The sequence below is a fragment of the Manihot esculenta genome, chromosome 17 (genome assembly GCF_001659605.2).
Source record: "Manihot esculenta cultivar AM560-2 chromosome 17, M.esculenta_v8, whole genome shotgun sequence".
Classification (NCBI taxonomy): domain Eukaryota; kingdom Viridiplantae; phylum Streptophyta; class Magnoliopsida; order Malpighiales; family Euphorbiaceae; genus Manihot; species Manihot esculenta.
Window position 1 is genome coordinate 26910229 of NC_035177.2, and position 23501 is coordinate 26933729.

General features: G+C 34.5%; 4 protein-coding genes across 6 annotated transcripts; 2 read left to right on the plus strand and 2 right to left on the minus strand.

Annotated features, from left to right (window-relative positions):
- The first annotated feature begins 2603 nt into the window (after nt 1-2603).
- LOC110604905 (phosphopantothenoylcysteine decarboxylase subunit VHS3) lies at nt 2604-3212 on the plus strand. Its single transcript, XM_021743192.1, has one exon. It carries the CDS (start codon nt 2604-2606, stop codon nt 3210-3212), a length of 609 nt encoding a protein of 202 aa, XP_021598884.1.
- Nucleotides 3213-5214: 2002 nt separating this feature from the next.
- Nucleotides 5215-8331, minus strand: LOC110604607 (nuclear intron maturase 1, mitochondrial). Its single transcript, XM_021742849.2, has one exon. The coding sequence runs from the start codon at nt 8126-8128 to the stop codon at nt 6074-6076; it is 2055 nt and encodes a 684-aa protein (XP_021598541.1). The 5' UTR covers nt 8129-8331; the 3' UTR covers nt 5215-6073.
- Nucleotides 8332-9967: 1636 nt separating this feature from the next.
- LOC110605198 (mannosyl-oligosaccharide 1,2-alpha-mannosidase MNS3) lies at nt 9968-16990 on the plus strand. Of its 2 annotated transcripts, none has more exons than XM_021743581.2 (6): nt 9968-10526; nt 11379-12334; nt 13878-14139; nt 15583-15780; nt 15956-16104; nt 16247-16990. In XM_021743581.2, the coding sequence occupies exons 1-6, from the start codon at nt 10449-10451 to the stop codon at nt 16491-16493; spliced, it is 1890 nt and encodes a 629-aa protein (XP_021599273.1). In that variant the 5' UTR covers nt 9968-10448; the 3' UTR covers nt 16494-16990. The 2 variants fall into 2 exon arrangements, with proteins under 2 accessions (XP_021599273.1, XP_021599274.1); XM_021743582.2 differs by lacking the exon at nt 9968-10526 and adding an exon at nt 10546-10653.
- LOC110605197 (potassium channel KAT1) lies at nt 16916-21648 on the minus strand. 2 transcript variants are annotated; one of them, XM_021743580.2, is made up of 11 exons: nt 20766-21648; nt 20468-20686; nt 20185-20343; nt 20025-20082; nt 19626-19943; nt 18912-19151; nt 18611-18709; nt 18485-18517; nt 18184-18369; nt 17363-18092; nt 16916-17147 (listed from the first exon to the last, which is right to left on the minus strand). In XM_021743580.2, the coding sequence occupies exons 1-11, from the start codon at nt 20942-20944 to the stop codon at nt 17005-17007; spliced, it is 2364 nt and encodes a 787-aa protein (XP_021599272.1). In that variant the 5' UTR covers nt 20945-21648; the 3' UTR covers nt 16916-17004. The 2 variants fall into 2 exon arrangements, with proteins under 2 accessions (XP_021599272.1, XP_021599270.1); XM_021743578.2 differs by having other exon boundaries at nt 17021-18092.
- Between the last annotated feature and the right edge of the window lie 1853 nt (nt 21649-23501).

Consider the following 23501-nt stretch of genomic DNA (forward strand, 5'->3'; position numbering starts at 1 on the left):
ATTATTTAATTTATATAAAATAAAAAATTCATTAATTAATTTTTTTAATTTTATAAAAATATTTATTAATCAGCTTTTATGTATTGTGGATTTAAATTTTGAAATAATATTTAATAATTAAAATAATAAATTAATAAAATTTTTAAAATTTATAAATATTTTAATATATATTTTAAAATTAAAAAATTTTACTATGATGAAATAGTAATTTTTTTCTTATATTATGATTTAAACATATGATTTTTTTAGTTAATTATTATATTTTTCCACTTATAAAATTGAAACCGATAGATATAAAAAAAAGTGGTTGCAGCTGACCGTTCTCGTTCTCAATTTTATTTGGTAATTATTAACACTTCCTTTGCCTAACCGCTTCCGTCTGGGACCGCTGATTAGTTGGTATCAGTCTTGAGCTTCCGTCCTTTTTATTGCAAGTTTTGAGTGGTCATGTCAGGACCCCTCTACTCTACCCTCTATGTCAGCCGACTTAATTAGATGGTATTTAATTTCAGGGAAATTTATTTTTTTCGTTATTATAATTAATAGATACACTTTTTTACTTTTAGAATAAAACATTTTAAATTTTTAAAATTTAATTTTGTTAAAATTAAAATTTCTGCTATTCAATAATTATAGTAAATAAATGATTTAAATTTGATTAAAAAATATATTAAAATATAATTCTAAAAATATCTTTATTGATAATAAAAATTACTTTCTTTAAATCTCCAAATCATCTCCATCCTTTTCAAATCTTAAATCATATTTATTTAACATTATAGTTTTATAGCAAATAATGAGCAGCGATTGACCGCTAACAACATGAAACGGCGAACAACAGCAAGCAATGGTAAACAACGCAAGTTGTTGTAATGAGGGGCGCTGAGATGACGAGTGACACAAGCCACATGCGATGGAAAACAGGGAGAGATGCGAGTGGCGAGTAAGGGTGATCGATAGGCAACATAAGGAGCGAGTGGCAGTGAGTAGTGGTAAGGGTGATCGATAGGCAACGCAAAGAGCGAGTGGCAGTGAATAGTGGTCAGCAACAAATAGGGTTTCTCTCGTGATCCTTTCTTTCCTATCTTTAATAGAACGTCCCATAGAAGGAATTAAATATCTAAGGAAGTCGCATCATCACACCAAGGCATTATCTTGGGTCAATTTTATACTCTAATATCAAAATAATAGTAAGAGATATTATTAACTTAGCCAATATTTTTTTTTAATAATCTTTCAGGTCCATATCCACATAAAAGTTTGTGAACAACATAAGTTTGCAAATAAATGTACAAACAAAGATGTAAACATCTCATGCATGCAAATCAACAGATGGAGGAGACACTACCACTAAAATTTTAATTTTTAATTGATAATAGATTAAATGTGTACATGTAATATGTTTTAATAAATTATCATATTTGAAAATCTTTTACTAAAAATTTAACCTCTCATGTTTTTGAAAAAAAAAATAAAATAAATTCTTAAAAAATCATTTATAATTTCATCATCATCTTAAAAAATTTTCAAATTAAAAAATTTTATTTTATTTTATTTCAAATAAAAATTTTAGAAGAAAAAAATTTAATTAAATTAAATTATAATTTATTAAAATTCTAATTCGATTCAAGAATCAAAACTGATTAACCTGTTTAATCTCCAATTTAACTGGTCCGATTGATAATTGGAACCGAACTATAGCCCAGGTCTAGAAGTCAATCTTTAACAAATATATTTGGTAATTGGTAACTGGTAAGCATCCTTCTCAAGTCTAACTGTTGTTCAGTGTAGACAATGGCTGAGAGCTTAGCTGCGTGGTTTAGGAAGCTAACATGTATTTTGCAGTTTCCAAATTCACAAACCAATCTTCCCTAAAACCAGCATATGTTACCCCTAAGTTCATGGGAGCTGGGAACCATAAATAACATCTTTAATCTTACTTGCTGAACCAAGGTGAAAGGTATGTACCGACTGTACTGTTCTGAAGACTGATTATAGCAATAATTGCAGTAGGTTGGTAGGTTTGACGGATTCCAACTGCTAACAAACATATTTATGAGTAGTGAATACCCCGCTAACATCTAACATCCACATGTAATTTTTTGAATCAACGGTAACATAAAAAATATTAGCGACAATCACTGTTTTAAGTAGTTATTTAACATTTTTCATCTTGTTTGGTGAAAAATATAATAAATAATAATTAATCAAGATGACAAAAAATAATAGTTAATATGATAAATACTTTTCGATCGATAAAACTGAAAATACTAGACAATCACGTAAAAAGATAATGTGATTAACAATTCAAAACATTGTGTAATTTATTATTAATTTTAAATTAATAATAGAAAAAATATATAATGAAGATATTATAGAGTTTTTTATATTACCATGCATTTCATTCACATATTTTTTTATATTACCATGCATTTCATTAACAAGTGCAATATTCAACTCATTAGAAAACTACTGTACACACATGAACTCACAGGTAAGCTTTTAATGCTTTATAACTACTGAATTTATATATAAAGCCCAGTCCATCCTATACTTTCATCAGCTCAAAAAGTTTCAATATCCTCATAAAGAAAGATCCTACAATGTCATCTCAGCAAATCAAATCCCAGAGAGAGAATGCAGTGATTTACCATGGAGAAGAACTATGCAGGCAGAAATTTTACGAACTGCTGGACAATTTTTCTCTCCCACGCGGTGTCTTACCTGTCGATATGGTTGAGTTCGGCTATAATCAATCCACTGGATTCATTTGGCTCAAGCAGGAGAACAAGAAAGTGCACAAGTTTCCCCTCATTAACAAGACTGCCTACTATGATACGGAAGTCACAGCTTTTATTGAAAAGGGTCGGCTCAGGAGTATAACCGGCGTCAAGGGTAAGGAGTTTTGTGCTTGGTTTCGCCTTGGTAATATGCACATCAAAGATCCTTCCTCCGGCAAGATTGAGGTTGCAATCATCGGTGGCCTGGGCACTACATACCCAATTTCAGCTTTTGAGCTCCAGGATGACAAGGATGATGACCAGAAGAAGAGAAATCAGGATGACAAGAAGAAAAGAAATGGGGATGACAAGAACATAAATGAGGATGACAAGGATGAAGACCAGAAGAACAGAAGTGAAAATGACGAGGATGATTGCCAGAAGATCAGAAACAAGGATGACAAGGATGATGGCCAGAAGAACCGAAATTAATTTACTTGTGGTCAAACTAGTATAAGAAATAAACCCGATGGGAAATCTTTCAGGATTTAAGAAGCTCCCTTTTTCTTTTGTGGAAGTTCTACCAATTGTCATTAAGCTTAACTAGCAATGTATGCCGATAGTATGACAATTTGAAACTTTAATACGAGTTGCCATGAAACTCCAAGTTCTCTGTCAAAATCCCGTTTATTACAATGGAAAAAAAAAGTAATATTCAGTTACAGTTTTTTAACTGAATAAGAAATAAGATCAGTTCCACACATAACAAGAACAACTGCATATCAGATGCATCAAATGAAGCACAAAATAATAAAGCGTTGAGAAGTTAAAGGCAACATCTAAGAAATGGCATCGGCTTCCATGTTGAGAATAATTACAACTGCTTGTTGCGTGATGCCACCGCAAATAAAGCTATAATATAACAAGTCATGCTGTCTACCCAAGTTCACAAAAAAAATGATATTATCTTCAAAGTGAAATATCCTTAGATTCAGAACATAAAGTAAAGCTCCCAAACAGGGTTGTCATTCCCATAACTCAGTCCATTGCCATACACATCAGAAAACAGAGACATAGTATTCCCAGCTATCACATAACAGTAGGCCTGGTTATAAACTAAAAAATCAGAAAGCATGAAGATGATAAGCCCCCCCCCCCCCCCCCCCACTTTTTTTTTGTCAGAGGAACCATGATTTACTGCGGTGGAGCGTGTGCATGTGTCTCCCTCTGTGTCTCTGTGTGTATGTGTGTGCGTGTGAGAGAGAGAGAAGGGAAGGGGGTGGGGGGTTGAATCTGTCACAAGGAACAAAAAACTCTCACATGCGTGAATTTTGAAAAGAAGAAATCAAATTCAAACAATTCCTTTACCTTTGTATTCCTATTTACAGATACAAAATATTCAACCTTTTCCATGCACGCTTGCACCAGAAAAAAAAAAAAAGATTTCAAAGAAACAAAATGTACTAATGTATTTCTTTTCACATTTTTTTTTTAATTTGTATTAGTATAGCCCACGTAGGCGTCCGCATATAATTAAAAATTACATTGATTTTAAGGCCTATATATTCAGCCTGACATCATCATAATTCATTAAGACGTTTAACCTGCCCCAAGGCCCCAACCACCCCCCCCCTCTCTCTTTAATTTTTTTTTTTCTACAAGAGCATTGCTATGAGAAAGAAAACAACATAATTCATAAAGATGTAAGACCTGCCCCAAGGCCCCTACCCCAACCACCCTCCCTCTCTTTTTATTTATTTTTTTAACAAGAACATTGCTATGAAAATCAAATCAAAACAAAACAAAAGTTTTGGTTTTCAAATTCAAATCATAGTTTACATTGGAAAATTAAATAATTACTAATATTTCTATCTCAACTATGATACGCATGTAACAACCCTACCCAAAGTGATCTAAATAACTTCTATACCCACTTTCCGCTTGACCCAGACACCCAAGTTATCTGCTAGTTTTTGAGCTAACTAGATAAACCCTTTATATTTTCTTCACACAGCCGATGTGAGATATTACAAAGCAAGTTATTTACCATCCTTCCTACTCCAAAAAAAAAGTCATTTACCGTCCTTTGCTCTCCTTTCACCTGGTTCATGGCACCCTAAAACCTAAACCAACATATCATCTGGTGATATTTATGGTCCAATCACTAAAATACTCCAAAAGATACATCCATAGGGTCATGCCACTTCATTAACGAGCTCTACTAAGTTTTCAACAAGAACATTGCTATGAAAAACAAAACAAAAGTTTTGGTATTCAAATTCAAAACATAGTTTACACTGAGAAATTAAGTAATTACTAAGATTTCTGTCGCAACTACAATAAGCAAGTTATTTACTATCCTTCCTACTCACAAAAAAATAAAGTTATTTATCTTCCTTTGCTTGCCTTTCATCTAGTTCTTGGCACCCTAAAACCTAAACCAACATATTATTTGGTGATATTTACAGTCCAGTCACTAAAATACACAAAAAGATGCATCCATAAGGTCAGGTCACTTCATTACCAAGCTTTAATATGTTAAGAATGTACAGTCATAGATAATTAAATGAGAAGATATAGTCAATAATGTTTAAGTGTTGAACAACCTATACGATTAAAAATCAATTTGGAGAATCTTATGGAAAAATGAAAGCTTAATCAATTTACTAGCAGCCACCTAAAACTTGCTTGAGATGCTCCATTATAAATTGGACTCACCATGGATGATAGATTATGTGAAATTGTGGAACTTCTGATGGAAAGATCTCTTAATTCTGGCGGGACAGGTTCCACGATTACTAAGATCACTCGATCATCAAAATCTTGGCTATATATTTGAAGGACTGCAACCTTGTAATGACTAGCCACTCCGCTTTATTCAATTTCCCGTTTTAATGCCCCTAGTATGTTGCTCTTTATTTTCTCTCTTGGCCTTCCCCAGCTCCTGAGAACTGGCTCAAAAATTGGAACTGCTGGTAGGAGACCTGCACTCATTCTTACAAGGCCAGATTAAATCAATTTCCACAACTTACTATTTCTGAACCAATTTATGTCATTCCTGATGGTAAATCTTATCTCAAATTTTATCCTTCCTTGTCTTGCCTTTCTCCCATCTAAAGATCTTATTTCTCACTGTGCTCATATTTCCTGCTTTGGTCTTCTCCATAGTAGTCACTGGAGAAAAAAGAGGACCCAATGAAGCTAATCCAGGCACATCGCCAACCATCTACTGTCAAAGCAATTTCTGCTGGTTCCATTGTGGTTTCATGAAGATGGATAATGCTCGAGAATTATGTTAGCCGTCTGTGGACTGATCCGTAAATTCTTTTAATTTATTAAGTACACAACAGCATTTATGAAGTCAAATCCACCTTTTCAGAAGCAGTATTTGGTTCATTTTTGCCTCTAGATTGGTATCTTCGAATTCCAAGAGTCTTACAATCCCAGAAAATCTCAGATATCTCATCCTGAGGAACAATCAAACCTTGACGTTTTATTGATCTATGTAACTCACAAAAGAATTTTGGGTCTTGTAGTCTAATGTATTCATGCAAGACCCTTTCATGATCTGGGATCCAATTCCTTGGAAATGGTGTATAATCACAAGATGGAATCAAAGACATATGGGAGAACTGAACTCCTTCAATAGCATCCACAAGTCCCATCCTCAAAAGATCAGAATATTCAGGTGCAGAATTGTTACTACTCTCCCTCAGTGGTCGACTGAGATCACGTGAAGCAATCTTGTATACCTTAGCACGTGATTTGAGTCTATACCTGGCAGCATAAAGCTTTGCCAATGAGCTACGTATCACGTATGCACAAAATCCAACAACTTTCTTCCTATTATCAGCATATCTATACCAATCAGCCATGGTCTCAAGAAACTTGTTCATTTGAGCATTAGTATGAGCTTGACTCGAATAAAGCATAGGAGTACAAGGCAATGGCTCTGGATCCTTATCGCCCTTAACAAACTCAAGGCGCCTAAATTGACGTATACACTGTTGCAAGCTAGCAGTAACTGAAAGCAAAGTCCCCGCACACTTTTGACTTACAATTTTGCCTCCACTTGCTGTGTAATGAAGTGTGGGGTGTATCACCCTGCGGCAAATTATATGATCCAAAAACTGAATTCCCCTTGTTATGTGTTCAATCTCAATTTTAGAATTATCCAACCTGATCCCCAACTTACTTTCGCAAAACTCAATGATCTCCTTTCGAGTTTGCACAGCATCTTCTCTAGGACCTCGAATACCAATTAGAAAATGACCTCCATATCGAATGTAATTCATTCTCCGGGTCTTCTCTTTCCCACTAGAAGGAACAAACTCTGGCCAAGAAGGGTTATGACACCCATCATCAATTGAATCTTTCCATATTGAGTCAAGCTTATTTGGCCTAAAGAACTTAACTATCTTCTCTTCCATCATTTGGTCCAATTCATTGAGACAAACATTAGCAAGCAATGGACTCAAAATACCACAATAACCATAACTAGGTACCTTCATTGCCTCCTCTGGAGCAAAATCAAAGAAAGTTCTCAACCAATATGGGTCAGGTTTTGGTTCATTCTCATTCAAAATCTTCTTCTTTGTAGCCTTCTTCTTTTTCTTCCTTCTCAACTCATTGGTATCACCGCTCTTTGGTGGTTGTTGACTCCTAGTTACGGGTTTAAGTGCAGTTTTTATCAAATTTAACACTTTCTTGTCTTTAACAACCTTCTCAACACATCCCATGACAATATTAGCATCAGCAGCAACAAAAAGCTCACTTATATCACCTCTCAGAAACCATAAATATCCTGCAAAATTACTCCTTATAGTCCTAATTACAGTGTGTGCATTCCTCCCAGGCCTAAACGCGTGTGACTTACTCGAAAACCGCGCTTCAAAGAACGGCTCCAGGATCATCAGCAGCACTTCCTGAACCACCCGATCCTGAAAGCAAGGATCGTCCGAATCCAGCATTGCTTTGAGCTTCGTTTTGGAGAGGAGTTTTGTTAATGGCTTGTCGTTTGGGCTGCGAATGATTTGGTTTGCCTTATCATTCCATCTGAAGCGGTTATGAACAACAGCGTTTTGGAGAGAAAGGAGAGAATGAAGGGTGTGGGAGTGGAGGGCACTACGGGGAGGGAACGTTCCCGTCACGTGAGCGCAGGAACGCTGGTAAGCGAGGACCCAGAGATCGAGTTTTGAGAGGAAGCCGGTGAGGTTGGGAAAAGTGGCGTCTACAGGTGAAGAGAAGGATTTGACCCAGAGAGAAGTGCATATTTCAATTGGGTCTTCTTTTAGTAGGGAGTATGGATCTTGCTGAGTGGCGAGGGAAGAGAAAGAGCGAAAGCAAGAGAGGGAGTTGAAGAAGGAAAGGGAGGAAGGAAGGTGTTTGATAAATGTTCTCAATGACATATTTTCTGGATTTTCAGTGTAGCTAAAGGAAAATTGGTTTTTGGGCTCAGCAGGAGAGACGGGGAGTAGAGAAAGCGACGGAAGCAGAAGAGAGTGCGGCAGCGTCACCACAAGTTGTTCTAGAGGACATTGTATGCGCCGTTGCGTTGGCGCCTGGCGAGCTTCATTTGCCAGTATGATGTATCATTTTAAACGAAGCCTTGATCAACTATTTAATCAAGTAAAAGATATTATAATCTCTCCCACCCACAAATTTTGTCCACTTTTTCAAAAAATGTAATTTTTTTATTAATTTTTTAATTATATTCACTTTAAATATATTAATTTTATTAAATATTAAAAAAATTCATAATAAAATTATAATAATTAATTTATATATTATTATATTTTAAAAAAGAAAAATAAATAATAATTTTAAAATAATAAAAAATTATAAAATTATAAAATAGAATGAGTATTATTTATTGTTTTTATTTTACAATTACGACATTTAAATTCATTTTTCCAATTAATCAAAAGCATCTTTTAACTAAACTCTTAAATTACTTGAGAGTTATTTTTAAAATAGTGTTTAATTTGACAGATAACTCAAAAAAATTATAAGTGAATTAATATTTAGTTTGACTTTAAGGTTTTTTCTTTCAAGAAAACTTCTACTCATCCCATTCCACAAAGATGTCTTGTGGTTATTTTTATAATGGATTACGAAAATTTATTTAATATCTTTAAATCAATAAATTTATATTATATTTTAATATAACGTCAACTCTTATTGTTATATTATTAAATTATTATTCTAAATTAATAATATATTTCATGATAGAATTAGCACTATCCTCCATATTTCATGCATAGCATCTTCATAATTTCTTTTAACTTTGAACATATTTCATAATACACTTAGAATTATTTAAAAAAAAATTGCAGTCTTAATTAATAAAAATGGCAACTTCACAATTCTGATTGAGATAACTTGACAGTCCTAATCAATAGATAACAAGTTCAGACTCATGAATATATATGAACACCTTTATAATTTACATTTTTAAATAGTTTAAATGTATTATTAGATATTTTAAAATTTGAAATTTTTTTAATAAAATTTAAGAATGCCTACATATTAAAAAAAAAAAGAATGGTATTTTATGATTATTTATTAAAATAAAGTAAAATATAATTTTTTATAAAGTTTGATTAGTTTTAGTAATTTGTGAAATAAATATATTTCTCTAATTAATATATTATCGAAATACATTGACCAAAAATGGCAATAAGTTAAAATAATATGTAAAAAATTAATTTTAAAATATAAAAATAATAACATATTTTTATACACTATAAAATATAATTTTATTTTTAAGTAATAATAATGCTATTAATTTAATATAACTTATTGTTTTTTTTATAATATATATATATATATTTAAAATTAATTTATATCAATTTCACATATGTTTCGTAAAATAATTTGTTTATAAAAACAGTTAACACTTAATGCAAATTTATAAATTTTAAAAAATATATATATATATTTTAAAATTCAGCCACTATTTATTTTATAAATTTTCTATGTCTAATGCACTCATAAAATTTAATCAATAAAAGTTATTTTTTATTAAATTATTTAAAAATTTTTTATACTTTATAATTTTATTAAGATTTATATATATAAATTTATTAATATATTATATTTTATTCTTTTTACATTAAAAAATAAATTATTTTATTAACATTTTTTTTAATACAAATTATTTTCGGTAAGGAGTGTAAAGAAAATAAAGCAGAAACTCTCGAGAGGGATAGTTTACTTCTCAGATAAACACGCCAAACCCCAAACTCCCCAAAGCTGTAACGGAAGGGTGCGGACGGACACGCGAATGGGTCAGAGTAATGGAGAAAACAGAAAGGTCTCGCTCTCCCTCTCCCTCTCCCTCTCCGTCACGTTGACTTGAATAATAGCGCGTCTCATTTAAATTCTCTCTCTCGCTCGGTTTTTGTCTCGTTTCCCTTCTGGAAAAAAAACCAGCTATAGCAAACCCAAGCCAAAATTAAACCAAACCAAACCAAACCAAACTAGTTAGAAGTTGCCGTTCTTTCACCATTCCCACGAATCCAATCCCCGCCCACAGATACAATTTTCCCTCGCTTTCTCTATCTTTCTCTCTGTAATTTCTCTAACGATTCTTTTGATTGGATCCGATTCTCAGTTCTGATCCAATATTCTCCACTACTCTCGCTTTGCCGCTCTGTCTCTCTGCATCTGTAGATAAAGGAGCGTGGCAGATCACTGGAAAACAAACAAACCTAATTTGATTTGAACATGTCGAAATCCCTCCCTTACTCCATGAAAGATGTTCACTATGATAACGCCAAGTTCCGCCAACGCTCTTTCGTCAAGGTTCTTAGTTCTCACCTCTCTCCCAGATCTCTTTCTGTTGAGAAATCAATTCTACTCTCTTTCTCTTCGGAGTTAGTTTTGTGTTTGATTGATGATAAGTAGCCTAGCTTGATGAGTTTACGTGGAGGTTGGTTTTTGGTTTTTGTGGGAATTTGAGATAGATTCTATCTCTTTTTGCTTTAAATATCAGTCAGTTATGTGGTAATTTTATCGATTATTTGAATTATGAATAAATAATAGCAATGCAATGTAGTTTTGGTCTTTGAAGTCTCAACTCTGCAATTAGAGTTTGGCTGTAAGAATTGTATTTCCTGCTACTATTTAACTATTTGTTTGTTTTTCTTCAGTGGTTGTGAATCTCTTGTGAATAACAGTGTCATTAAATCGTGAAATTAATTTTTCCAGATCTAATGATTTCTATCCATAGAGTTCTAAATTTGGTCATCGCTTTTTTAGCCACAGTTTCAATTATGTGTTTGGTGGAGATGTGTGCTTATGAAATTCTTATCTTGTAAAGCGGCATTGGATTCTTTAAACGTGAAGCGGTATAGCGTATAGACCAATGTTACTCACTCCCGACAACCCCCACTTGTGCCCAAAATTTAATCATTAAGTATAGTCAATGCATCTATGCAATAGGCGTGATATTGTAAGATCACAAATAAGTTACCAAACTGCTTGGGATGTCCTCAATCATTATGTTACATATTAAAGTTTGTTTATCTGTTTCTTCCCCATTCCTTTTACAGTTATGTATTTATTGTATTTGAAAGTCATAATTTTCCTTGATGTAGATTTTCATTCATTCACTTACTATTAATGCTTGTCACTGATCGTGTCTTTTCCTCCCAGGTGATAGCGCAGTCCTTCGTTACCAGTAACTTAAAGCGTAAATGTATAAGTTGTAGTACTGGGAAGTTTCTAATGTTATTGATGATATTTGGTTTAGCATTGCTTTTGATGACTCATACAAGCAGTCACCATTCTTTTTCTGATGGACTAGCAAAAGGAACAAATGTTAGTGAAGAAATTACTATGGGTGGAAGTAGCAGATTTGGAAGATTTTGGAGGAAACCACCAAGGCTTCCTCCTCGATTATCACCTGATGAAAAAGGTACTAATAATAAACCTAGCAATGAATCGTTGAGGTTAAATGCTGATCCAATATGGATTGAAAGGCAACAAAAAGTGAAGGAATCTTTCCTGCATGCTTGGTCTGGCTACAAAAAGTATGCAATGGGATATGATGAACTTATGCCCCTAAGCCAGCAGGGAGTTGATGGGCTAGGAGGTCTAGGTGCTACTATTGTGGATGCTCTTGATACTGCCATGATTATGGGTGCTAATGAAGTAGTTTTTGAAGCAGGCTCATGGATTGAAACACACCTTTCTGATAAGATTAGCAAGAACGGCCAAGTTAATTTATTTGAAACTACCATCCGTGTCTTAGGTGGACTTTTAAGTGCATATCATTTAAGTGGAGGGGGACAACATAATAACTCTATGTATAAGGGGCCAAAACCAATTGTTTATCTAGAAACTGCTAGAAAGTTGGCTGATCGTCTTCTAGTGGCTTTTACTTCCAGTCCAACTCCTATTCCATTTAGTGATGTTGTTCTTCACGGTCCCTCAGCGCATCGTGCTCCTGATGGTTTGAGCAGTACTTCAGAAGTTTCAACTTTGCAACTTGAGTTCAATTATCTCAGTACAGTTTCTGGTGATCCCAAGTACAGCGTGGAAGCTATGAAGGTTTTGGCACATATGAAGAATCTACCAAAGGTGGAAGGGCTGGTTCCTATCTACATAAGGTATGCATCTTTGAGCTAAAGTGTTTCATATTTACTCATGCATTCAATTGATTGATCTTTCCTACATTGATTCACACTATGAAGGCCTGAAATACTTCACTCTAAATTATTTTATTTATTGTTAGGAGCTTCCTTTTGTATATGGTTGCCTTTCTCATTTATCCCTCATTTTGTCTATACTGCTTACTTCTTAGATATAGAAGTGAATGGGGCAAGTTCGAAGCATTTTTTTGTTCATATCTTTGCTTGATGATAATGCCTTGCTGCAGTGCTGACTCATTCACATGCCTGCATTTTTCTGTTATCTAATAATATGTTCATCCAAACTTCATCATTTTCTAGTGGGGAAAAAATTATTAACGTATCCATAACCTTTGCTATTGTAACTATCATTTTTGGGATGTGAACCTCCATAACTATCAGTTATGGCTCTTGAGAGTAAAAATTTTAGAATAAGTAGAAGAAGCATAGAATTAAAATTATAGTGAGTTTAGCTCTCATAGAAGGAAATGGAGGGCATGTTCGACTGAATGGAGTTTTTGGTACCTGATGCAACTAATTTAAGTATTTAAGTTTTATTATCCGTAAGAATGGAGTAAATAAAGGGAAATGTAACTCATTGGGTCAGAACATGATAGATGAAATGAAGGAGTGCAATTGGTATGTTATGTGACAGTAAGACTCCTGACAAAGTGAAATGTAGCAACTATAAAATTGTGGCTAGGCTAGCTGCATTGGGCATTTAATTATGATATTTTCACAAGTGTAGAAGAAATATGGATGTCTGGTATTATAAATGACTGAATTATGATTGACCACATAAGTTGGAGAATGCATGTAACACAAATTAGGGCTGAAATGAGAAAGGGTTGATTAAAATAATTTGATCAATGTCTAATATAGAGTATCAGATGCTCCAATAAGAAGTAAGTTAGTGGTGAAAAGAGGAATAAAAAAGGGCTAATTGCCTAAACCTAAAATGATATGGAGGGAATTAGTATCAAAAGATCTACAATTTTTGGAAGTTGATGGTGGACTTGGTCTCAGCAAAATTGAATTTTTCAAAAAAGATATTTACAGATGATCCCAACTAGTTTGAGGTAAAGGCACAGTTAGTATTGTTGTTAAGAACTAAATTGTAGAGTCATCAGCGAAAATCGCTAATCTTGAGAGAGCAAGTACTGAATGCCAATAATGTCTTTAAAGAAAAAGACTTTGGTTGCTGCTTTGGCTTGATTGGGGGGTACACCTTGTTTAGTCTCTCTTTCTCTTTTCTTCTTCTTCTTCATCATCATGGTTGAAAGATATGTAGGATTCATTATCCTTCATTCTATAGCCTCCTTTCTTTTTTCTCAATGAAATTTCCTTCTTATAAGAAAAAAAGTTTACATGTTCCCTATATATTTTATTTGTGCGTTTTTTATTGCTTTATTCTGTTCTCCTTTTTTATCCCTTAAGCCAAAACTTGTTTATCCATACAAGTATTTCTGGTCAGTGAGAAAATGTGGTTGTTTGTTTAATGTTATCTACCTACTAATTGCAGCCCTGACTCTGGTGAATTTAGCGGAGAGAATATTAGACTGGGTTCTCGTGGTGACAGCTACTATGAGTACCTAATTAAAGTATGGCTTCAGCAAGGAAGCAGTCAAGATTCTGATTTTACATATCTGCATGACATGTATGAGGAGGCATTGAAGGGTGTTAGGCGCTTACTTGTTCAGAAGTCGATCCCAAATGGATTGGTTTTTGTGGGGGAATTGCCTTATGGACCAAAGGGTGTTTTTCGTCCGAAAATGGATCACCTGGTATGTGTTGTACATTCTTTCTATGCCATCCTTAACCTAACTGATTGCTTATGTGTTGTATGCCCCCTTTCGTAGTGCTTACTGCTGTATGAATTAAAACCTCTTAACTGATTCTCAAGTTTAGGGTATATAACACCAACACTACGTGCAGTGCTGCATGAAGCATTGATTTTTTTCAGCTGAATGCTACTGAAATGCATGGCTACACTGCCTGCATGACTTGTGATATACGTTCAAGAATAAGCTGTTGGCATGGTATTGGACATTTGGATGTTAAACTAAGTTGGATGCCTACTTATGTTTTTCTTAGTTATGTAATTTCCGTCATGCCATCTTAACTGATTATGAAGTTTCTGCTTTATGGCTTCCTGAGAAGTTCTTCAAAGTTTCAACATGCAGTGGACTGGTGCATGAAATATTTCTCCTTTTTCACTCAAAACTACATCAGAATATTGATATCAATTTTCGATGCATGAGAAACATAGCATGAGGTTACATCTGATGTAAAATTTGTCTCATTGGGCCATGCAAAATTTAGAACATTCACTAGATAAAAACAATCATTTTCTGCTGTAGCAAGTGTGGGCCTGAACAATCTGATTTGGTGGGGTCTAATAGTAGTTTTCAAACCAAGCTGAAATTTTTGGTATCAAATCAGACCAGACTATTTATGAAAACCAACTCGAACAAAACTAAAACACTGCAGTTTAGTTTGTCCTTTTAATATGGTTTTGTAAGAAAATTAAAGAACTCGTATAACAAAATATTAACTTAAACCAAACAAAAAGTTAATTAGATAAATAATCATGTGAATCTATATTATATTACATTCAGCTTACAGGTTGATCAAAATTTTCACATTTAGAAACAGAACCCAATTTTAAACCTTTTCTTTTTAAATCAAATTGAACCATTTGGAGTTCCTTCTGAACATGCAGTTACTCTTCCATCTTTTGAAAGCATCTGTCTGTAAATTCCTCTTTTTATTTTATTCTCTTCTAGCAGGAAGACAAATGTAACATAATGAAATAGATGCAGGCTGCATGCTTTCTGCTTTTGCATACTATTTGCATGTGCTTTACCTTGTCTTACATAAGCTTGACTCATAAGATGTGCTTGAGCCCATACTTTTGATTTTGACAATCTATTGGTTTAGTTATGATGGCCTTGACCCATTGTGGAGAATAAACCCCCCCACCCTTTCCCCCCTTGATTTAGTGCTATATGTGGCTGGATGCATATATGTACTTGTCAAAGTATATATAATCTTGCATTATTTGATTGGTGAGGAGGGAAAGAAATAGAAAAGGATTTGGGGTCAGAGGAAATGTGTCTCCTTACTCTAAAATAGGTGCCTAAGAACTCTCAGATATTAATGTGATGCTTAGCTTGCACATGTCCATAATAATTATTTATGGTGTACTCTATCTACTTTGTTTCCAGGTGTGCTTTTTGCCTGGTACTCTTGCTCTTGGTGCCACTAAGGGCATAACAAAGGAAAAGGCAATGAAAGATGATCTGCTTAAATTTGAAGACCTTGAAAATTTAAAGCTCGCTGAGGATTTAGCAAAAACATGCTTTGAAATGTATTCAGTCACTTCTACTGGTCTTGCCCCAGAAATTGCTTACTTCCATACAAAGGTTGGTCATATTTGTAATATTTGTTTCCCAAAATTTGGTGATCTCAGACTAATATGCACCAGAATAGGTGCTGTACCACTTGTTTTTCTTTCACTATAAGCTATTACTTTCATTCTTTTAAACGCCTTATGTTTATGTCGTAAAACAATCTGATGTCTGCCTCTGAATTATGCAGGAGTATTATGAAGGTGGGCTTGATGGGGGGAATAAGGGTTCAAAGTTTGTTGATGACATAATAATCAAACATGCTGATCGTCATAATCTTTTGCGCCCTGAAACTGTGGAATCCTTGTTTGTATTATATCGGGTTACAGAGGACCCAAAGTATGTTCTTGAATTCAGTCATTTGTTCATCTTGTATTTTTTAATTTCATTATGTGCATTGCACATGTGGTCTGTTTCTTTTCCATTATTTCTTGCTTACATTGTTATTCTAGTTATCTGATCAAAATAACTAATATTGCAGATACCGTGAATGGGGTTGGCAGATATTTGAAGCATTTGAGAAGTTCACAAAGGTTGAATCTGGTGGGTACAGTTCTTTAGACGACGTTACTTTGCTTCCTTCTCGAAGAAGAGACAAGATGGAGACGTTCTTTTTAGGAGAGACATTGAAGTATCTGTACTTGCTATTTGGGGATACCTCTGTTATTCCATTGGATAAGTTTGTCTTCAACACAGAAGCCCATCCTCTTCCTATTAAAGGTACCTGAGAGGGCCTGAATGTCTTACTGCATATAAAGCATACATGTGAAGAAACACACTTGCGACTTGTATGTTGGTGGGAAATCGACTCGAATACTTTTGGAAATTTTGTTGGTGCATCATTGGAATGGTTGGTCCTGGAAAACACAGCGATCCATGACTGTGATGTCAAGAAATGTTAGCAGTGCAATGCTTCAGTCAATTGATCTGCACTCAGTTGCCTACAGAAGAACAATTTTTTTGGAACCTATATTCATATGGCCGTCAAATTATGGATTATGGCATGGTTGTAACATGTAATTGTTTAGTTAACATTCTTCATAATTATATGTCAATGGTTGCTCTTTGCTCCAAAATTATTGAGTGAAAATGCAACCATTTGTAATTGACTTGTCCAATTTCCAGCACTTGCTGCAGTTTTGGAGGCCTATTTGGACCAACTGATGTATTATATTTTTTGTTAATATTTCTTTATACATCGCTCAAAGTATCAAGCTAACCAAAACCTTAAAATAACTTCTAGGTCACATCACAATCCGAATTTTCAGAGTCATTTTGACGGAGAAACAGATGATCACCATCTCGAATAACACATGTATCATCTATTTCTGCATTCTCGGCATTCATGACTCTTGAAAATTTGTAGCCGCCAAACTTTTCACCTGCAGTATAACAAGTTGCTATGGTGACAAATTGGATAAAGCATAAGAAAACATGATTGAGCAATATTAGTTCTTGTGCAAGGTTTGATGTCTTTGTTCATTTTTTTGTTTGCATTTATTCTTAGATCTGTTCACACTTGAGATTAATATATAATTTTTGTTCCTAATATTTAGGTTAACGTTCAAATGCTCATTTGAGGTCATACAAAGCTTACCACCAATTCTGAGCAGCTCTTCTATGGAATCAGGTAGCATTATTAGCTTTCCAAAAGGTCTCTGCAATTTACTTCTGTTATGAAACTGCATATGGATAGTGACTCTCTTCTTTGTATTCTTTGTTTCCCCATCATTGGGACAGCTATGGGGGCGTGGACTGGAGTTTGTGGGTACCATTTTGGAATGGACATTGAAATAATTGGGCCCACCAACTCCTTTTTGTTTGCTTGGCTTCTTGGTTTCATCTGATTTTGGCTCAATAAAATCTATTATATATTCATCTATTTTCCTAGTATTTTTATTATTTAAAAGGTCATAAATGCTCTTGGTTTCCTGCTGTTCTGCTAGAGCTTTCGGGGTTCGTCCTATGGCATCTGATTTCTCTGCATTTGCTCCTCCTTCCAGCAGAATCTTAACCATTTCAATATGCCCTTTGTGAACAGCAGTGTGAAACTGAAGAGCCATTTGGTCGTCCTCAATTGTTGAATGTATATCGGGTCCTTGTGTAAGAAAATTATGACCTATTCCTCTGCTTTTTCCTCTAGCCTCAAGTTCCTCAGCAGATGAATTTCCTGCTTCTTGCATCATTGGCTCTTCTTGTGAGTAATTTTGACATATTGCCTCAGAACCCCATCCTTCATTTGATCCTTCATCACACCATGCATTAAGAATTTTTCCTGGAGCTTTGTTCTGGTAATCAAAGCCTGTGCTTTCTGACCCTTGCAGTTTCTGTAATGTGTAGGATAGAACTTTATTGTTGTGATTGGAAAGCAATGAAAAGAGGATAGTAGTATTTCACTGCTTGAATGCCAATATTAACCTTGAAAAGATTATTCATTATTATGTGACCATCTTCCATATTTGCCTGTATGGTGTTAATCAGTGAAGTTCTGGATAGTCGTAGTATTTGAGAAATCTCACTTGTCCTAGCTGTGAAAGGTTGTGGCCTGCAATATAAAACTCCTATCTCTCCAAAAATATCCCCTGCAGTTGCTTTCCCTATGACCTGCTCAGTGCATGTAGGTGGTATGAGTACTTGCTTTGCCTTTAGCAAATATGAAAAGATTTACTATGTTGTTAGTCCTGTTGAAAAAGAATATATGACTAATAAAAATTGTCACCTGGTAAATCCCATCAGCACAAGACATCAAATCCTGCAACAAGGAATGGTTCGCCATGCAAATTAATCTAGATAGACGACGGTATTCTTGGAATTGAGAGAATTGTTGAGGTTGAAATCAGCTTACCACTGTTCCTGAGACAAGTATATAAAGCTCTGTTGAAGCTTCACTTTGCAGAATTATGTCCTCCTTGGGTGGAAAATATTCAGCCTCCATTTCTGAAACCTTTTGAAAAGAGTAAATTAGATCAGTATCTACCTATATCTGGTAATAATTCTACTTTATGTTCTCAAACCCATACAGATGGTCTTTTTCAGGCTATAGAGCTGCTTACACTTGTAGGTTACTGAGAGATAAGGTGGGATGAGGAGGAGAAGGAAAAACATTATGCCCATATAAGAATGATAAGCAATATGCAAAGTACTACCAATTGGAAGAGGAAGTCATAAGAAACCCCTTGAAAGAGATAAACTTTTTCGACAATGGGGTAGAAAAGATGGTGTGCTATGCTTGAACGAATTGCTTTTGGCAGACCATTCAGGGTTTCTTGCTGCTTCAGTCCTTCTGTTTTGAACTTCAGACACAAGTGCGACAGCAGTTGATCTTGTATGTGAGGTGGCAGTTGATTTCGGGTGGCAAATTCTGTAGCTGCTCTAATTGTGTCCCTCTAGAATTTCAAAAGCAAGTTTCTTCACATTAGTTGTCAGACTGAAGAAAACACCACTTCTCTTGATGGAAATGGTAGCTCAACAAATAAACTAACGTGAAAATTGTGTTGGCTATAAATTACCAAGTGGTGCACGTAAAATCAATAATATGATAATATAGGCAAATGGTCCTAAATTATTATAATATAAATTAACTTTTTGCTGGTTCCGTTTCTGCAGTTGTGCATATTCAATTGGGCAGCTGCAGCTTGGATAACTTTTCATATTTTTGTCAATAGGTAGAAGGTTTTTTAGGGTACAATTGATAGGGACTCAATTTATTTTAGTCATTTAGCACTTTCCTTTTTTTCTCTCTCTCTTTTTTTTTTTTTGGGGGGGGGGGGGGTGGGGGGAGAGGGTTGCTGAAATTGTTAAATTTTCATTACAGGTGAAACCTAGGTTGAACAGAAAGCTACGAGTGAAGGTGAACTTACAAAATTCCTTGTGCGGCTGGTCCAGTGAACAACAAGGTTTGTCATATTTCCTATGAGGTAAGCTGTCAATCCCAAGTTGAACAACATGTAGAAGATGTCAAAAAGCATTTCCCTGGGGTTCTCAGCATGCAAGTCCCCATATCCAGTTGTAGTTAGTGTAGTAATAGACCAGTAAATTGCAGCTATATATCTGTCCCAGAGACTGTCTTCTTTGAAATATGGGTTTACTGCACCTATCCATGTTCTCTTTGGATCAGGGTACCTATCTGCAATCAAGTAGTTAAAGCATCCAGCACAGTGTACTGCAAACAGGGTCACCTGAATTCAAGCAGAGAGGGAAACGGTGTTGGAAACTTGTATAATATATTACTGAAGGCAACAAAGTTTTTCTTGACTTACAGAGATGAGCTTTGTGCACCGAGTCCAAAAATAGTTGAACCGGATGTCCTTCTCAAGTCTGAAAGAAGCAAACCAGCTAATAAGTATTGTGATTCTTCTATCACAAGAATTTGAAATTTTGAGGAAATTAAAGTGCATAGGTTTGTATTTGATGCTCAACCTTGCAAAAAGGGAGCTGACCCGTCGGAGACGCCAGAGTCTTAGCATGTTGAGTAATCTAAAGCCAATTTGGCTGCTGCTTTGATTTGTGAGCAGGAGACTGAGGGACTGAAATGGTGCAGTAGAGCAAACATCAAACAGAAACCAAGTAGATATGTACCTGCAAATTGGATTGAAGTGATTGCTTTAATATAAAAGATGGGGAAAGAGAGGCAATAGAAGAAGCAACTGTTAAGTTTGACCTAAATGAAACATGGGATTTAATGCAGAAGCAACATATTCACCTGATTGCGATTTTCTTTGGATTATCAACAAGGAGATAAGTATGGCTGTCGAGATATGCAACGAAAAAGGTGAGAACAATATCAATGGCAAAGAAGCCATTGATAATGTTGTCAATGATTGAAAGAGCATCATCTTTCTTGTAAGTTAGAAATGCAAACTCAAACGGAGAGATCCAAGCTGAGTAAATGACTAGCACAACAAGCCACATCTCCCAAGCCCTGTAATGAGGAGCAGGACATGAGCAGGTGCAGCTATAAATAGAGAAAGAAATAATGAGACATGGCACTCATGTGATACCTGTAGCGGGAATTGTAGGGGGAAATTATGTGTCTTCGAAGTGTGGTTGCCTGGTTTATTCTAGCTCCAAGGGATGGTAGGAGGTCACTAGAAAAGAAGCTACCATGGGGGATGCCTTCCATTTGAATGTCATCGCTACAGAATCGATGGAAGAAATTTTTGGCATAGGAAAGTGACATCTTGGGCTCTTTGAATTCCTATGGCTACTGTTAAGTTTTTAATGGAGATGAATCCCTTAGGAATGGCTTTATTTATATGGACTGGAAGGCCTGTGACTGGTGACACGGGTTTACTTTCTATCAACTTTTTCCTGAATACCCTTTACGTCTATGAAATGATTCTGCAGGTAGCTTATGCAACTAGCGCGTCATTAAAGGACATAAATGAAAGCATGAAAAGAGAACTTTCCATCCTGTTTGGACAAGAAAGAAGATAAAAACCACAGGCAATCAAAGAAAGAAGGCGATATGAAATGGCAGTATAAGTGGCAGACAAGAGACTTTCTGTAATGTAGTTGCAGGGGGAGAGAGAGAGAGAGCAAAGAAGATGGTAATGGTGTTTCTGCTTAGTGTGATTGTGCTGCTGGTGGTGGAAGGTCCATGATCAACTATGTGGAGGCGTAAGTCAAATAAAAAGGTTTTGCGAGGACAGATTTGAGTGAAAATATAGTGGTGTTTTCATTTCAAAAATCCAGAGAGAAACTAAATACCCTCAGTAGATTTAAGCAGAGGGATTCTGGTCATGGATGCCACGTTGACGACCAATAATAATTTTACTTAGAGGGGTTTCTCTTCTGAGACTAAATTTTTTCCCTCTTCCTTCCTAGCAGTTCCTAAAGGTTGTTTTTTCATGCAGCTCAATCAGGACCATAAGTGTGAAATGGATTCCATCCAGTAAGCCCTCTCTTCCTGCCTTTTATCTGGCTTTTATAGGTATACAACTTCACCCACCTTCTCTGATAGGCCCACATGTTGATGATTTGCTGATAATTCACGTCTTACTTGTTTTATTCAAATTCCAAAAGTGCATTATGGGTTGATCAACTCTATGTTAATTGAAGTTTCCGGTATCTTTATCTGGATGGTTCGCGCTCTAACTTTCGGTACGTGCCTTGATATCCCTGTTTTAGATTAAATTATAATCTTTAAGTTTCAAGAATTAAAAAGGAATGTGCCAACATTGTTCCTGCTCATTGGAGATGATATTATTAATTAATAGATATAGGCAATCAGCGAAGGGAAACTTCCAAAATGTTCTCATTTATTTTGAGGCCAAAACTGTAATTTATTCTCTCACCTCATTAATAGTTATTTTACCATTCTATTTATCCCTTCAACTTTTAAATAGTAAAACTGCTTAATTCCTAAATTAGAAGGATGTTTACTTGCTTTCATGTTATAGGAATTAAGGAGTTATATAATTAAAAAGAGAAATTTAAAGGGATGATGTGCTCCTACTCTAATATTATAATAATTAAGTTATGAGAGAGTAATTTATCTACAAAAAAAGTCTTTATTTTACATAGAAGTTAGGGTCCCATAGAGATCAAGGGAGTCTCTCAGGGTATCAACATCCTTTTTCCTGGGGTGATAGAGGGGCAAGGTTAGCCAATAGCAGAACCTGTAGAGATTGCAGGAAAAAAAAATAAAAAAAAAAAAGAAACTTCTCCAAGAAGGATATGGCCCAGGTGAATTGCACATTTCCTATTGGTGGATTATCGCGTGGAAAGTTTGGCGATTTACAAAATTTTGATTCAACTTGTTTTGCTTCATTTTAGTGTTTATCTTTGGATCGGATCGCATCCAAAATATGTGTGGTAGGATTTGTTGAAATTTGACGATTTTTAATTCGATTGTCTTGTTGAAATTAATTAAAAATTATCGGTAGAACTTTATCTAATTTATTCTATAAATATGTTAAATTTTTCATAAAAAAAAACTTTCTTATTAGAGAATAATCAGCTATAATTAGGATATAATGTCGATTAACGTTGCTTTTTATTATTTAACTTCAATTCAAAATTCGGTAATTTAAAAAAAATCACTTCTATTTATTTTTATTTAATTTTCTTTATTTTATATTTTGATACGATAAAAGTCTTTAAAATTAATTAAAAAAGACGACGGCCTACGGGATTTGATAGGCTGTAGGTTCGTTAGAGTTGGTGGGTCCTACACATGCACCCGTGAAGACAGTCCTACACACGACGTGGACTATCACTACCCTCACATCTCGGCATTACACTAAATAATTATTTTAGAATTCTAATGATGTAAAAATTATAAGAACATCAAAAAACTATCACTAAAAATATTTACCATCAATATTTATTTATTTAAAATTGATTACATACTTAATCACCCATTTTGCTCTAGGATATGTGTACTTTTACTATTTTACCAAATATCTGAGCTATAACTTTTGATATATAATTAAATTCGTCAAAAGAAGTAACTAATTAATGTTAATTATAAATAAAAATAATGAAATGCAATTTAAGTTAAAAAAAAAAACAACTGATGATTCATTATCACAATCAATGTTTGTTGAACACATAAAATTCATTTGATCATATAAAAATAATTGATTGGATACGTATTCATGTATCTGTATTATTTTATATTAATTTATTAAATATTTAATTAAAATTATAATCTATTAAATTTTTAAAAATTATAATGATTAAACTAATTCTATTAGCTAAACTAATTATATGTTGCTGCTAGAGAAAGTGCA